This window comes from Mauremys reevesii, linkage group 3 (genome assembly GCF_016161935.1).
Source record: "Mauremys reevesii isolate NIE-2019 linkage group 3, ASM1616193v1, whole genome shotgun sequence".
Lineage (NCBI taxonomy): Eukaryota > Metazoa > Chordata > Testudines > Geoemydidae > Mauremys > Mauremys reevesii.
This window is the reverse complement of record NC_052625.1, coordinates 178,088,702-178,101,312: the sequence shown is the minus strand read 5'-3', so window position 1 is coordinate 178,101,312 and position 12,611 is coordinate 178,088,702. Positions and strand designations below refer to the sequence as shown.

At 39.0% G+C, this 12,611-nt stretch overlaps 1 protein-coding gene across 9 annotated transcripts in view; it reads right to left on the bottom strand.

Moving 5' to 3' along the window:
- ASAP2 (ArfGAP with SH3 domain, ankyrin repeat and PH domain 2) overlaps window positions 1-12,611 on the bottom strand; it is a 175,336-nt gene that overhangs the window by 127,238 nt on the left and 35,487 nt on the right. For all 9 annotated transcript variants that reach the window (XM_039532006.1, XM_039531998.1, XM_039532005.1 and 6 more), the window contains exon 3: window positions 9,002-9,147. In XM_039532006.1, the coding sequence (XP_039387940.1) occupies window positions 9,002-9,147 (146 nt within the window). The remainder of the gene's footprint in view (window positions 1-9,001; window positions 9,148-12,611) is intronic.

The window sequence follows — 12,611 nt, the reverse complement described above, 5'->3', positions numbered from 1 at the left end:
AATATGATGATTTTAAATATTGCTGATGAACAAAAAGATAAAGAAATTGTGAAAGTAGAATGAATTATATTACAAAAATAGATAGGATTAAAGAAATGCTGTCTGTACCTTAAAACAGACATTAACATAAAACATTTAGGTGAATTTTGCTGTTTTACTCTTTTGTCCCTTTGTTTGATTTATCTGTATAAATAAGACTGTGTGGGCCTTGCATGGCCACTCACATTATCTGAGTGTTATTGGCGGAGCGCTTTGCTAATAAAAAACAGAGTGGTCTGACAAATTGTGAGTCTTGATTCTAACTTTGACAATGTAGAGGAGAGACTATATATGCAAGTATTTCTAGTTAAAGACTTTCAGATAAATTAAAAACTTTAAAATAGGGTTCTTTTTGAAAGTATTGATGTTGGACTTAATTGTATTCCTCCAATATTTTGTTTTTTAACTCGTTATATTTATATTATTTACTACTTGTTGTATCCTTTACATTCCTCTTCTACTTATTTTTGTAAAATAAATTTAAATGCATATTGGCTGGTAGAGGTGCAGTATTAAATGCATGCACTGTTTAGACCTAAAACAGATAAATCATGTTTGTTCATATCCATAAATCAAGAGGTGGAATGCAAGAGAAAAATCTTATAACAGAAACAGTAAAGAAAATTTAACAGCTTTTTAAAACAGTTTTATGTAAACGTATCTCCGTTTTAGCATAGTAAAGAAGCATTCCTTTGCTGCTCCTCCCAGTCTCGATCATCCTAAAATGTACACAAATGTATATAATCGCCCAACAGATGCCAGTATGTTGCCTCTACATTTTGATCTACAACTTTTTAAAAGTTGTTGGAAACAGAGACACACTGAGGTCTAGGAGTGCTTCAGAGATGTTGCAAGATCAGTTGCCCCTGGAGCCAGAGAAACAGTGGCAACTTCCACGTTTAAAAAAAAATAACTGATCTGGTTTCCACTTCTAAAACTGCTGCTTTGGCAGCCACACAATTTTCCCTTTGACAGCTTCCAACAAGATAAGACAACAGAGATAGGGTAGTAAATTAATGGAAAAGGCTGGTAGGGGGAGAAAAGGTGACAGGCGGGAGAATGTTTATTTTCACAAATACTCATCTGCCAGAAACCATACTAGATGTAATAGCCAAGCCAACATTTGCAAGGGAAAAAGGACTAAACTACCGTATATACTCATTCATAAGCCGATTTTTTTTTCCGGTAAAAAAGGGAAGCACCAGAGAAGGAGGTCGGCTTATGAACAGGTATAGAGAGGAAGAGGTGGGACACAGCCCCTCCCCCCATCAGAGGGAGCAAGGAGAGGCAGCACAGCCAGCAGGGAAGAGGCGGGGCCAGAGTCTCTCCGCTTCTGGCCACGCTGCTCTCCCCACAGCCTCCGAAGCAGCTGCAGCTATGGGGATGGCAGGCTGCAGCCGTGCTGCTCGGCCCCGCCACCTAGAGTGGGCTGCGGCTGTGCCACCCGGCCCAGCCCACTGGAACATGCTTGGCCACGCTGCCCAGCCTACCACAGCAGCTCCAGCCAGGCTAGAGACATCCTCCCCTAGCCCTCCCCAGATAAGGTGGGAAGGGATGGGATGGGGACAATGTTGTTGTTGTTGTTTTTTAAATTAAACAAAAGCACCTCCTAACCAAAAATGTCTAACTTTTTGCTGAAAAAACCATTTAGACACACAAATAGGGATACGCCAAATGTGCTTTTAAAATGTTTTAAATTTAATTGAAAATAAAAAATGTTTTATAATTGGAATCAAGGACTCTAAGTGTGCATTTTATGGTTACTAAACCACTTCTCTACTGTTTGTGTGTTGATAGCACTCAGCCATTGGTCTCTCACACACCAAAGCACATAGGTGTTCATTAATGACTGCTAGCTTAATTTACTACACCGCTTAAGTAACTTCCCTTTCACTAAAGATAAGCACTATTTGATTGAAAAATTTAAAATGGGTTTCCCAGCGTTGCAGGTTTTTAGCAGCACAAAGCCAATTAACATCAACAGGAAATGAACAACAATGAAATATTACACCACTGTCAAGATAAAATATAATGTGTGCCTGACCTTGGAATTTTTAAAAGTTATTAATTTTACAGTAAAAGAAAAAGCATTGAAGAAAATCAATGTAGATTAAAGTCTTTTATTTAAAAAAATAAATTTCACAGTACCTAACCAAGATTTCTCAAGGAATATAGGCATTACTATGTCAAAACAGACCAATTGCTTGCCACCTCTAGTACATTTTAGAACAGAGATCAGCAACCTTTGGCACGAGGCCTGTCAGGGAAAGCCACTAGCAGGCCGGGATGGTTTGTGCGCAGGTTTGGCCGGTTCACCGTTCCAGGCCAATGGGGGCTGCAGGAAGCGGTGTGGGACGATGGATGTGCTGGCCGCTGCTTCCCGCAGCCCCCATTGGCCTGCAATGGCAAACCACGGCCAGTGGAAGCTGCGATCGGCTGAACCTGCAGACGCTGCAGGTAAACAAACTATCCCAGCCCGCCAGTGGATTTTCCTGATGGGCTGCATGCCAAAGGTTGCTGATCCCTGTTTCAGAAGGTGCAAAAAACCCCTATGCACCTAAGTGAAATACTACGAGGAAAAATTTCTTCCTGACTAGAGCTATCAATTTATGCTCAAAAGCATGAGGATTACAATTCTTGACGTTAAGAGAAGAAAAAGCACTTTAAAGTAATCTAGTCCAACACCCTGGCCAATGGCCGATAGTTCCCTATAGTATATTTTCTAATATTTTGTCCAGTCAAAGTTTAAATGTCTTAACTTGCTCTCTATTATAAACCTCCTCCCCCAGAACACTCATCATTAATGATGTCCAGGTTTTTCCAAGTTGAATTTCATGTTAATTTCTGGTTCCTCTAGGAACTTTTGCATCATTTCTCTGTTTTCACTAGTGCTTGCAACTTCTTCAGTAAATTTTGTTGAGATGCTGAAAATAAAGATCAGTCATCACATTCACATACCTCACTTGACACCTTGACATGCTGCTCTTTCAAATAAAGAATAATGATGCACATTTTAAAAGCACCCATCAGTGTAGTGTCATATGATTCTTTAGCAAGTTCTCTCCCCACATATACCAGGAAGATCAGGAGTAATTCCATTTAAGTAAATGGAATTATGAATTTTTAACAGTGTGGAGAATCAGACCCAAACCTGCAAAGACTTACATACCTGCTTAACTTTACATATGTGAGCAGTCCCGTTGACATTAAGCAGACTACTCACCCCTGTAAAGCTATGCACATTTGCAAGTACAGGACCTGAACTTAAAAAAAAAAAAAGCTCTTTGTTTCAATATCTTGCAGGGCAGCAAGTGTCATAGGTTAATTATATACACTGTACAACAGCATTTCCTTTGATCAGTTTTGAACATGTTAACCTTTTAAATTCAATGAGTGCTCTCTTGCTTTTGTATTATGGAAAAGGTAAACAGGAGGACCTGGTTAGCCAAAATATGTAGCAAAAATACTGACCCTTACTTTTCTCCTTTGTAAAATAATAACCCTAGCATTTTTAAATTACTCCTCATATGGAAGCTTCTCCTCCCTTCCTCAACACTTTCTGTAAAGTGAAGATTTCAGATTCCAGTGCTTGTAATCCAGCAATTGTTATGAGCACTGAATTTATAAAGAGAAGCTAAATTAATAAACACACAACAGACTAAGGATGAAAAGGCCACTGGATACTTAGGAGGAGGGAGAGTATATTGAGGAATGGTGGTGGTGGGGGGGAAGAGTAGAGGGAGAGAGAGAAGAAAAACACAGCACAGAGTTGTTAAATAGCTACTTTAGAAACAAAGTAGAAGGTAGATACATGCACAAATCAGATCTTTTTTTCCAGGGAGAAACAGACAAAGGAGATATGCGATTATAGGGTTTTTTCCATGGCACAGTAAAAAGAATAGGATTAAAAGAAAAACTTGTAAAGAGTAGGCATGTTGGGTTGATTGGCCTTTTCCCTATCCTAATATTTCTGATTTTCAAACTCATACCATACCACCTGACACTTAATCATATAGGGAGTCCAAGTACTTAAAATTACAAGTGACTGTGTCAAAAACATCCCATACACAGACCTAACCACACCACTGATGCTACTATTCTAACCAAATGAATGCCAAACAAGCTATCAATGAAAAATACCACCAAGGAACAACACTGTTTATGCCAAGAAAAATAGTGTTCCTTTCTGAAAAATGCCTAGATTATCAGAATCAAAAGAAACATCAAGTGGACTTCTTAAAGACCATTTCTGACCTAGAGAAAGCTCAAGGAAACTTTATAGCAGTATACTGGAGTTACAATACAGAAGCCAGTAGATAGAGCTCTACTATGATTATCTGGGTTCTGTGCTGGAGAAAAAGGTGCACATCTGTAAGAAACTGATAAAAATCAATGTAGTGGAGAATGTAAAAAATTGATAATTTTAACGGAATAATGAATATTAATGTGCAATTCAGTCCCCCTCTAGAAACGCCACACAGCTTTTACAGCTAGTCTCCAAACATGAAAAACCAAAGCACCTGAAAATTGAGTTCTCCAAAAAATATAGTCTTATAGCTTCAGTAGCTATTTTAAAATGCACATACAACAGGAATCCAGCCAGATACATATGTAATTCATTTGCTCCCAATCAAAGCTATACCAAGGCCTGAAATTCAACTTGGCCACTCTATAGTTGAGTCGTAAGATACCAGAAACAGAGTTTCTGATGTGAGGAAGTGAAAGGTTTAAAAATCCAGATGCCAGATATGACCATGAAAAGATTAAAGTCATGATAGCAAAGTGTGTACTTTGGAAAACTTTCTACATCAAGTATCAGAGGGGTAGCAATGTAATATATGCCATCATATGCCAGCAATGCCCCTCTGCTATGTACATCGGCCAAACTGGACAGTCTCTAAGGAAAAGGATAAATGGACACAAATCAGACATTAGGAATGGCAATATACAAAAACCTGTAGGAGAACACTTCAACCTCCCTGGCCACACAATAGCAGATCTTAAGGTGGCCATCCTACAGCAAAAAAACTTTAGGACCAGACTTCAAAGAGAAACTGCTGAGCTCCAGTTCATCTGCAAATTTAACACCATCAGCTCAGGATTAAACAAAGACTGTGAATGGCTTGCCAATTACAGAACCAGTTTCTCCTCCCTTGGTTTTCACACCTCAACTGCTGGAACAGGGCCTCATCCTCCCTGATTGATCTAACCTCGTTATCTCTAGCTTGCTTCTTGCTTGCTTATATATACACCTGCCCCTGGAAATTTCCACTGCTTGCATCCGAAGAAGTGGGTATTCACCCACGAAAGCTCATGCTGCAAAACGTCTGTTAGTCTATAAGGTGCCACAGGATTCTTTGCTATTTCTACATCAAGTATCAGTGGTAGCCTTGTTAGTCTGTATCCACAAAAACAACGAGGAGTCCGATGGCATCTGAAGAAGTGGGTTTTTTACCCATGAAAATGTATGCCCAAATAAATCTGTTAGTCTTTAAGGTGCCACCGGTCTTCTCCATCAGAAGAGAAAAAGAATTAAAAGCTGTGAAAAGCAGACCATCTTTAAAGGAGATTCATACAACATGAAGGAACGATTTAAAGGAAATCTCTCCCTTTTTAATTCAAACATTTTAGAACTGCAGCCCCCAAAATGCAACCCAGATGTTAAGCTGACAGAACACAATAGCTCTCCAATAAAAAATCAAGACAATTCTAAATAAATGATAAGGTAAAGCTTAACACTAGATCTCACGTTACGCTAGTGTAAATAGCTTTGTCATCTGTTCCAGTCTGGGCACGTCCTCTCTCTCCCCCCGGAATATCGCTACTCATTCTGCTAGCACCTTTTCTGAAATCTTTTTAAAGTGCCTTATGGAACTAAAGAACGTAAGTGATTAAAAAGATGGCTTGCAGCAGCAGCTTATATGGCAAAAAACATAAAAATCTCTTTACATCTGAAATACAGTGGGTGCCAAGTTAATGTCAATACATTCGTTTTTGATGCAAAATGCTTCAAAATCTCTTTGTACTGTACATAATTCAGTGAGTGAGGAGACAGACTAAAAGGGTATTTTTCTGGGAGGGAAGAGGAACCATGTATGGGGGAAGGAGGTACTGAAAGGACTTCAATCTGACATTCCAAGTGTGTAAAACGTTCAGGTCAATATAGTTTACAACAGTATAAAGAAACATGAAATGTGCATTATGCACAGCTATGATGTTGTATTGTATAAATAAAACAGATATCAATAATTAAATAATAATAAAGAAGAATCCAAAGTCTCTTCAGAATACTACAACACTCCTTAGAGACAGTCCCTTGTAATCTCCACTGAGGGCTGGTCCACACTAAGAAGCGGGGTCGAACTAGGGTACGCAAATTCAGCTACGTGAAGTACCCTAGTTCGAACTACTCACCCGTCCAGACGCCACGGAATCGAAGTCCGCGGCTCCAAGGTCGACTCCGCCACCGCCTTTTGCAGTGGTGGAGTACCGGAGTCGACCGCAGTGCTTCCGGAGTTCGAACTATCACGTCCAGATTAGACTCGATAGTTCGAACTCCGAGAAGTCGAACTCACCGCGTCGACCCGGCTGGTAAGTGTAGACTAGCCCTTAGAAAACAACTTGTATCCAAGCAATTTGGAGATGATTTTCAAAGTAGGATACTTCCAGAAAGGTGAACAATTTATTCAAGCGGTATGAATTTCTGGCTGGAAAAATTAAAGAAATACTCTCCAAGAAGTTCATGTTTATAAATAAGCGATTTTCAAAAAACCTTAGAGTTTGTGTGTTTTTTCATGCTTGGACATTTAACAGTTTTTTGGGGGGAGAGTTTTAGCTTTCCCTGCTGGTATCTGATAACAATAGGTGTCCGTCCTTCAGTTCTCGTTTTGCAATCAGAAGGAAGCAAACAACTTTAAACCTCAGAAGGGTGGAGCACATCTGGAGAAAGAAAGGAGCTGTCCATTGGGATACATCCCTCATCAACCTGCAGTAGAGGTAGTGGGGAGAGAGGACCTACCTGCTGGAATCTGTTGAGTCTCCCCTGATATAAAATAACATCATGATAATGAGACATGAGGAGGAGCCACAAAGTTTCTGTATATGAGAAAGTATGTGGCACTCAGCCAGTAGGGAAAATTAGAACCATAAAATGAGAAGAAAGAAAGACGTGCATTTCTGATCTATATAAATTGAAGCAAGAAAAATAGACTGCGTACAGTGAGAAGCCAAAACAGAGCAACAAGTTTTAGAAACGCTGCTTTTGGTTTTGCTTAGAGGAAGATGAATCTGATTATGAAATTACTCGCCTACAGCCAAGTCTCATAATGACCTTAAAATAGTCTGATCAGGTCACACACAGTGTACAGATACTTCCTTTGTAAAGGAGACTCAGACCTTTGGATGAAAAGTAGTATATAAAAGCTACACTATTATTCTTATTATTACACATAACCCACACCATTCTGTAACTGTGGTAATTAATTCTCTTATTAATAACAGTAGTTACTTTTTTTTGTAAAATGTCCACATTTATTTGGCTTGAATTAAAAATTATCTTTAAAAAAAACAGATTCAGTTTCAGCTTCCCCACTGCTATTTTAATAAGAACATAAAAGCTGACTTTACTTTTTCAGTCAACATTGCTTGTGAAAACATTCATTGCTTAATACAGATAAAATAACTGAAACCCATGTTACAGATTACTATACTCAGCTGGAGAAACAGTTTACTCACCATACTGTGTTAAAATGAGATATAGTACAGTGTTTCTGTAGGCAGCGTAAGTGTACTCATTTAAATGGCCAATTCTGCCACCCTTACTCAAACTGAGTAGGTCTACTAATTTCAGCGAATACTCATATGCTAAGGGACTAACTCAACTTGAGTAAGGGTGGCAAAACTGGTCCCTAATCTCAGAATGTCATACCCCACATCTGGAGATATCCAAATTGAATGTGAAATATGTTTCAGTGCTAATACAGTCAGGGCTTCATTCCCTGTCTCACCAAGATCATGCTCAGTGAGGCAGGGAGGGGACACCATCAGGGAGCCAGTTATGGCCTGGAGGCTCCTCTAAATAACATCAGCTGGCAACAGTCACCAGAAGACCACTGCCAGCTGAGCACAGCTGAAGCACATCACACACTGGCCAATCCTTCTTCCTGTCCCCCGAGGAAGGTAGCATAAAAGTTAGCTCTAGCTGGCTCTATGAGAGCTTGGGACTCACCTATCCTAGGGGAATGCAGCCAGCTTTCATTCCCTGATTATGCCCTCTGAGTAACACAAAGCAAGCAGAGTGGGCAAAGAATCTGGCTCTTGCAATTTAAGTTTTTATATTCCCATGTTCACTCTGTGCATGTAGAACACATACAATATGGCCCTGATCTTGCAAGGCACAGAGTGCCCGCAACTCCTATTGTAACACTTGATGTGCTCAGCATTTGCAGAATTGAACCCTATACATTATTTATAATCTGCAGAGTATCAAAAATGGGGTAGGCTTTTTACATGCAAGTAAGAAAACCATCTGTTCTCCAAAAGCTTAACAATCCAATTACATAATGCAAAGGCAAGGTAAAAACAGAGTGAACAAGCAGTGGAACATAAGTCATTATTTGTTAGTTTAACAGTTTTAATAGCTTTCTTTGCTGTTGTCATTTAATAATAGGGATTATTTCCACTTCCTTGAGGAAAGCACTAAGATTCATAGGCTTCAAATAAGCATGTTTCAATTATGGATTTGAAGGAGGCAAAGGTGAAGATGTGGCATACTGGTTCAAGTCAAAGATTACAGACATTCTCAGGGAGGTCAGAAATACTGGTCTCCAAAACACTGAATTTTCTTCAACAGGAACAATTGTGGTTTTATTTGTGAACTAAATATACCTGAACCATCTATACGTATAATTCTTCCTAGCATAGTTCCAGTAATAACAATGTTTTATTCTAGACCATTTCTTACCAAATTTTTGAAGAGAGCAGTCAACTCCTTTGTAAACACAGAAAATTTTAAAAACGCTGTTCCCAAATCTGGATCATCCCTACAGACACAGTTGCCTCCAAATTTCTCCAATGCTTGAGTGTACTGTTCTTCGTTTTCCACATGAGCTTCAAAAGAGCAAACACAAAATTAACTCCAATAGCTACATGAACAAATTACTGAAAGTTACAACTGGCTAAAACAAAACTCCAGAACTTTCAGATGAACAATCTCTTTATTAACTTATTTAACATGTCAACTTGATGCATTCAAAATTAGTAAATACTTCTTTAAAAAAATCAAGTGTGTTACATTGTGCACCAAAATAATTCTTCAATGGTAAATTTAGTTTGTGTTCTTTGACTAAAAACACTGGCACGTGTCTTACTCTAAATCTGTAAAAAGCGCAATGATGTTCCCCACCCGAGAAATCCCATTCTGTTTCCTGGGAGATAAAAACCCTGGAAATAAAATTATCCCTTTGTGAACTTTCTGATTAATGAAATGAAGAACAAGACACATATTATGTGATTCACTTCACAAGCATGTTTATTCCTCAAACACTGAAGGTATACATATTATCCAAAACAGAAAGCTTGACATTGTTTAAATGAAACACAAGAACACACTAATTAAGGCCTGGTCTACACTGGGGGGGGTGTCGAACTAAGGTACGCAAGTTCAGCTACGCGAATAGCGTAGCTGAACTCGAACTACCTTAGTTCGAACTACTCACCCGTCCAGACGCCGCGGGATCGAAGTCCACGGCTCCCCTGTCGACTCCGCCACCGCCATTCGCGGTGGTGGAGTTCCGGAGTCGACGGGAACGCGTTCGGAGTTCGAACTATCGCGTCTAGATTAGACGCGATAGTTCGAACTCCGAGAAAAGTCGAACTCTACGCGTCGACCCGGCAGGTAAGTATAGACCTACCCTTAGTAACCAGTCTACTAACTGGTTAGGTATGTTACTTATCTGTGTCTAACACACACTTATTGGCTTTTTCAGTATTTAGCCTATTACAAAGTTTGAGCCTAACCTACCTGAATGTATTAAAAACATATTTAAGTGATGCTAAGTTGACTGGACAGAAGTGTACAACTTTTAAAAACTGAAGATTCTGAGCTGAACTATTCTATCACCTCCTTTTAAAATGATGAAGCTAGTAGTTTATTTTGTATGTATAAAATATAAAGTATGTTAAAGAACATTATTTAGGTTGCAAAGTCAAGCACTCTAAAATTAGGAAGCGCCTGATTACAGTTGCCACTGCAGCCTTAATTTTGCCCTCTTGTGCATCTATCCAGTATACTGAATGAGGAACAAGTCCTGTGGGAAAAACAATAAGCAGTCATGTAATTAAAGTGTGCAGCATAATGCATACATACAAGAGGGCTGGATTAAGGTCGCACAGACAACATTAATTCAGGCATTTCCTAACTTTCCAGTGCTTGAATTTGCAACCTTATTAACAAAACTACGTTATTTTGTATGCAATTGCCTTGTTTTTTTAAAAAGAGATAAAAATAAATTCTATTAAGTGTAACTGTACATATCCACCCAACATGCAACATCAGCAAGGTTTGAATCTTGTGCTGCAGTGCTGAAGGTTCAGACTTCTAACACTTAAGCAAAGTACATTAGCTGTCAGCAAGAGAAGGTCACTATCCAAGGGAGGGAGGAAAACAAGGCGCTGGCACTATGGATGGCTCCAGATGTATGGCTGGTTCTCTTTCTTCTCCTTCCCCATTCCCCTGGAAAGTGAGGGGCTTCTGCCCCATGTAGTGCCCCAGAATTAGGGATGCCAGGTCCCAAGAGCAGTGTGCTTTGGAGGAGAGGCTTCCCTCCTCTCTCCCCACTATAGATGCTCCCATGTGTTCCAAGTGCAGAATGTGGGGGGGGAGGGGGGGGAGGAGGGGTAGTGTAACAGCAGCATGAGCCTGGCCATAGAAAAGAAGGTTCATGTTCAGTTATTATTTGGGCATATTCCCAAAATTTCCCTAAGGAACACAAGCCACATTAGGAAAACAGCAATTTTAGTAGTTTATCTTGTAGCCAAACCCAAGCAGAATTTCATGGGACAAAGAAGAGACACATCTCTAGCCGAGGGCTTACTTCTCAAAAAAATGCAAAAGAATCTTATAATGGAAAGTGTTCAACAATTTAAAAAAATCCCACCCCCCCCAAAACATTCATCTTGAAGCAGATACCAGCATAGAAAATTTCACCCCAAACTGTTCAAATTTGGCCATTACAAGTAATTGAAAATGAGGTCTAATAATGGGAAGTGTTGGGCAACCTTAATAACAGATGGTGCTACCAGCCCCGCTTATAATAAATATTATATTCATTAGACTATATTCCTCTCCCATCACCGTTCATAAGTCATTCTTCATGAACAAGGAGCTCTTCACATCAGAGCTGTTTCTTTATAGGTGTCTGTACATTGCCTAGCACAACAGAGCCCTGATAATGATAAGAGGCTATGGTAATTTAAGTACTTGGCTGGGACTCTGGGTAGCCAAAATGGATCATGCTGTCACTTTCTTTTCTCTCTACTAATCAAGGACTTTTTATGCTGTGTACCAGACATCTCAAACCAGGGTGGATAAAAATTATTGATTTAAAAAAAAAAATCAGATTTTTTTTTTATTTAAATCAGATTTTTTTGATAAAATGCTTTTTGAGGAAAAAACCTACTTAAAGATAGTTTTAATTAAGATACATTATAGCTCAAAGATATCTCATCATGGAATAGGGATTATAAATTCTAATTCTATAGTATGAGGCAATATATTCATGTAATGTTTAAGAAAAGTTGTGTAAATGATTTCCAATAGTTCATGGATTAGGGACCCAATTTTATGAGGTTCCAGGGGCTTCTATATAGATTAAACTAAATAATCTTTCTGTCTACCTAATGGGACTCGGTGCTTACTCTAGAACAGGGGTCGGCAACCTTTCAGAAGTGGTGTGTCTTCATTTATTCACTCTGATTTAAGGTTAAGATTTAAGATTTAAGATTTTTTTTCCATTCCTCAAAAAAAAAAAAAAAAAAAGTGGAGGGATTGAAAGAAATTTATTGTAACACAACAGGGGGGGCAACCTTCAGAAGTGTGGTGTGAGAGTCTTCATTTATTCACTCTGATTTAAGGTTTCGCGTGCCAGTAATGCATTTTAACGTGTTTAGAAGATCTCTTTCTATAAGTCTATAATATATAATTAAACTATTGTTGTATGTAAAGTAAATAAGGTTTTTAAAATGTTTAAGAAGCTTCATTTAAAATTTAATTAAAATGCAGAGCCCCCCGAACCGGTGGCCAGGATCAGGCAGTATGAGTGCCACTGAAAATCAGCTCGTGTGCCGCCTTCGGCACGCGTGCCATAGGTTGCCTACCCCTGCTCTAGAAGATCCCATCAGAGATGTTTAATTTTGCAGTTCTCAAACTGTGGATTTGTGTCTCCAGAGAGAACATGCTTGTTAACAGCAAAAATGTTTTTAAATAAATAAATAATATAGAGAGGTGAGAAATAAGAGACCTCAACCCTACTGTCCCTCTGCAAATTTGTGTACCTATCTAAAAGTGCAAAGTT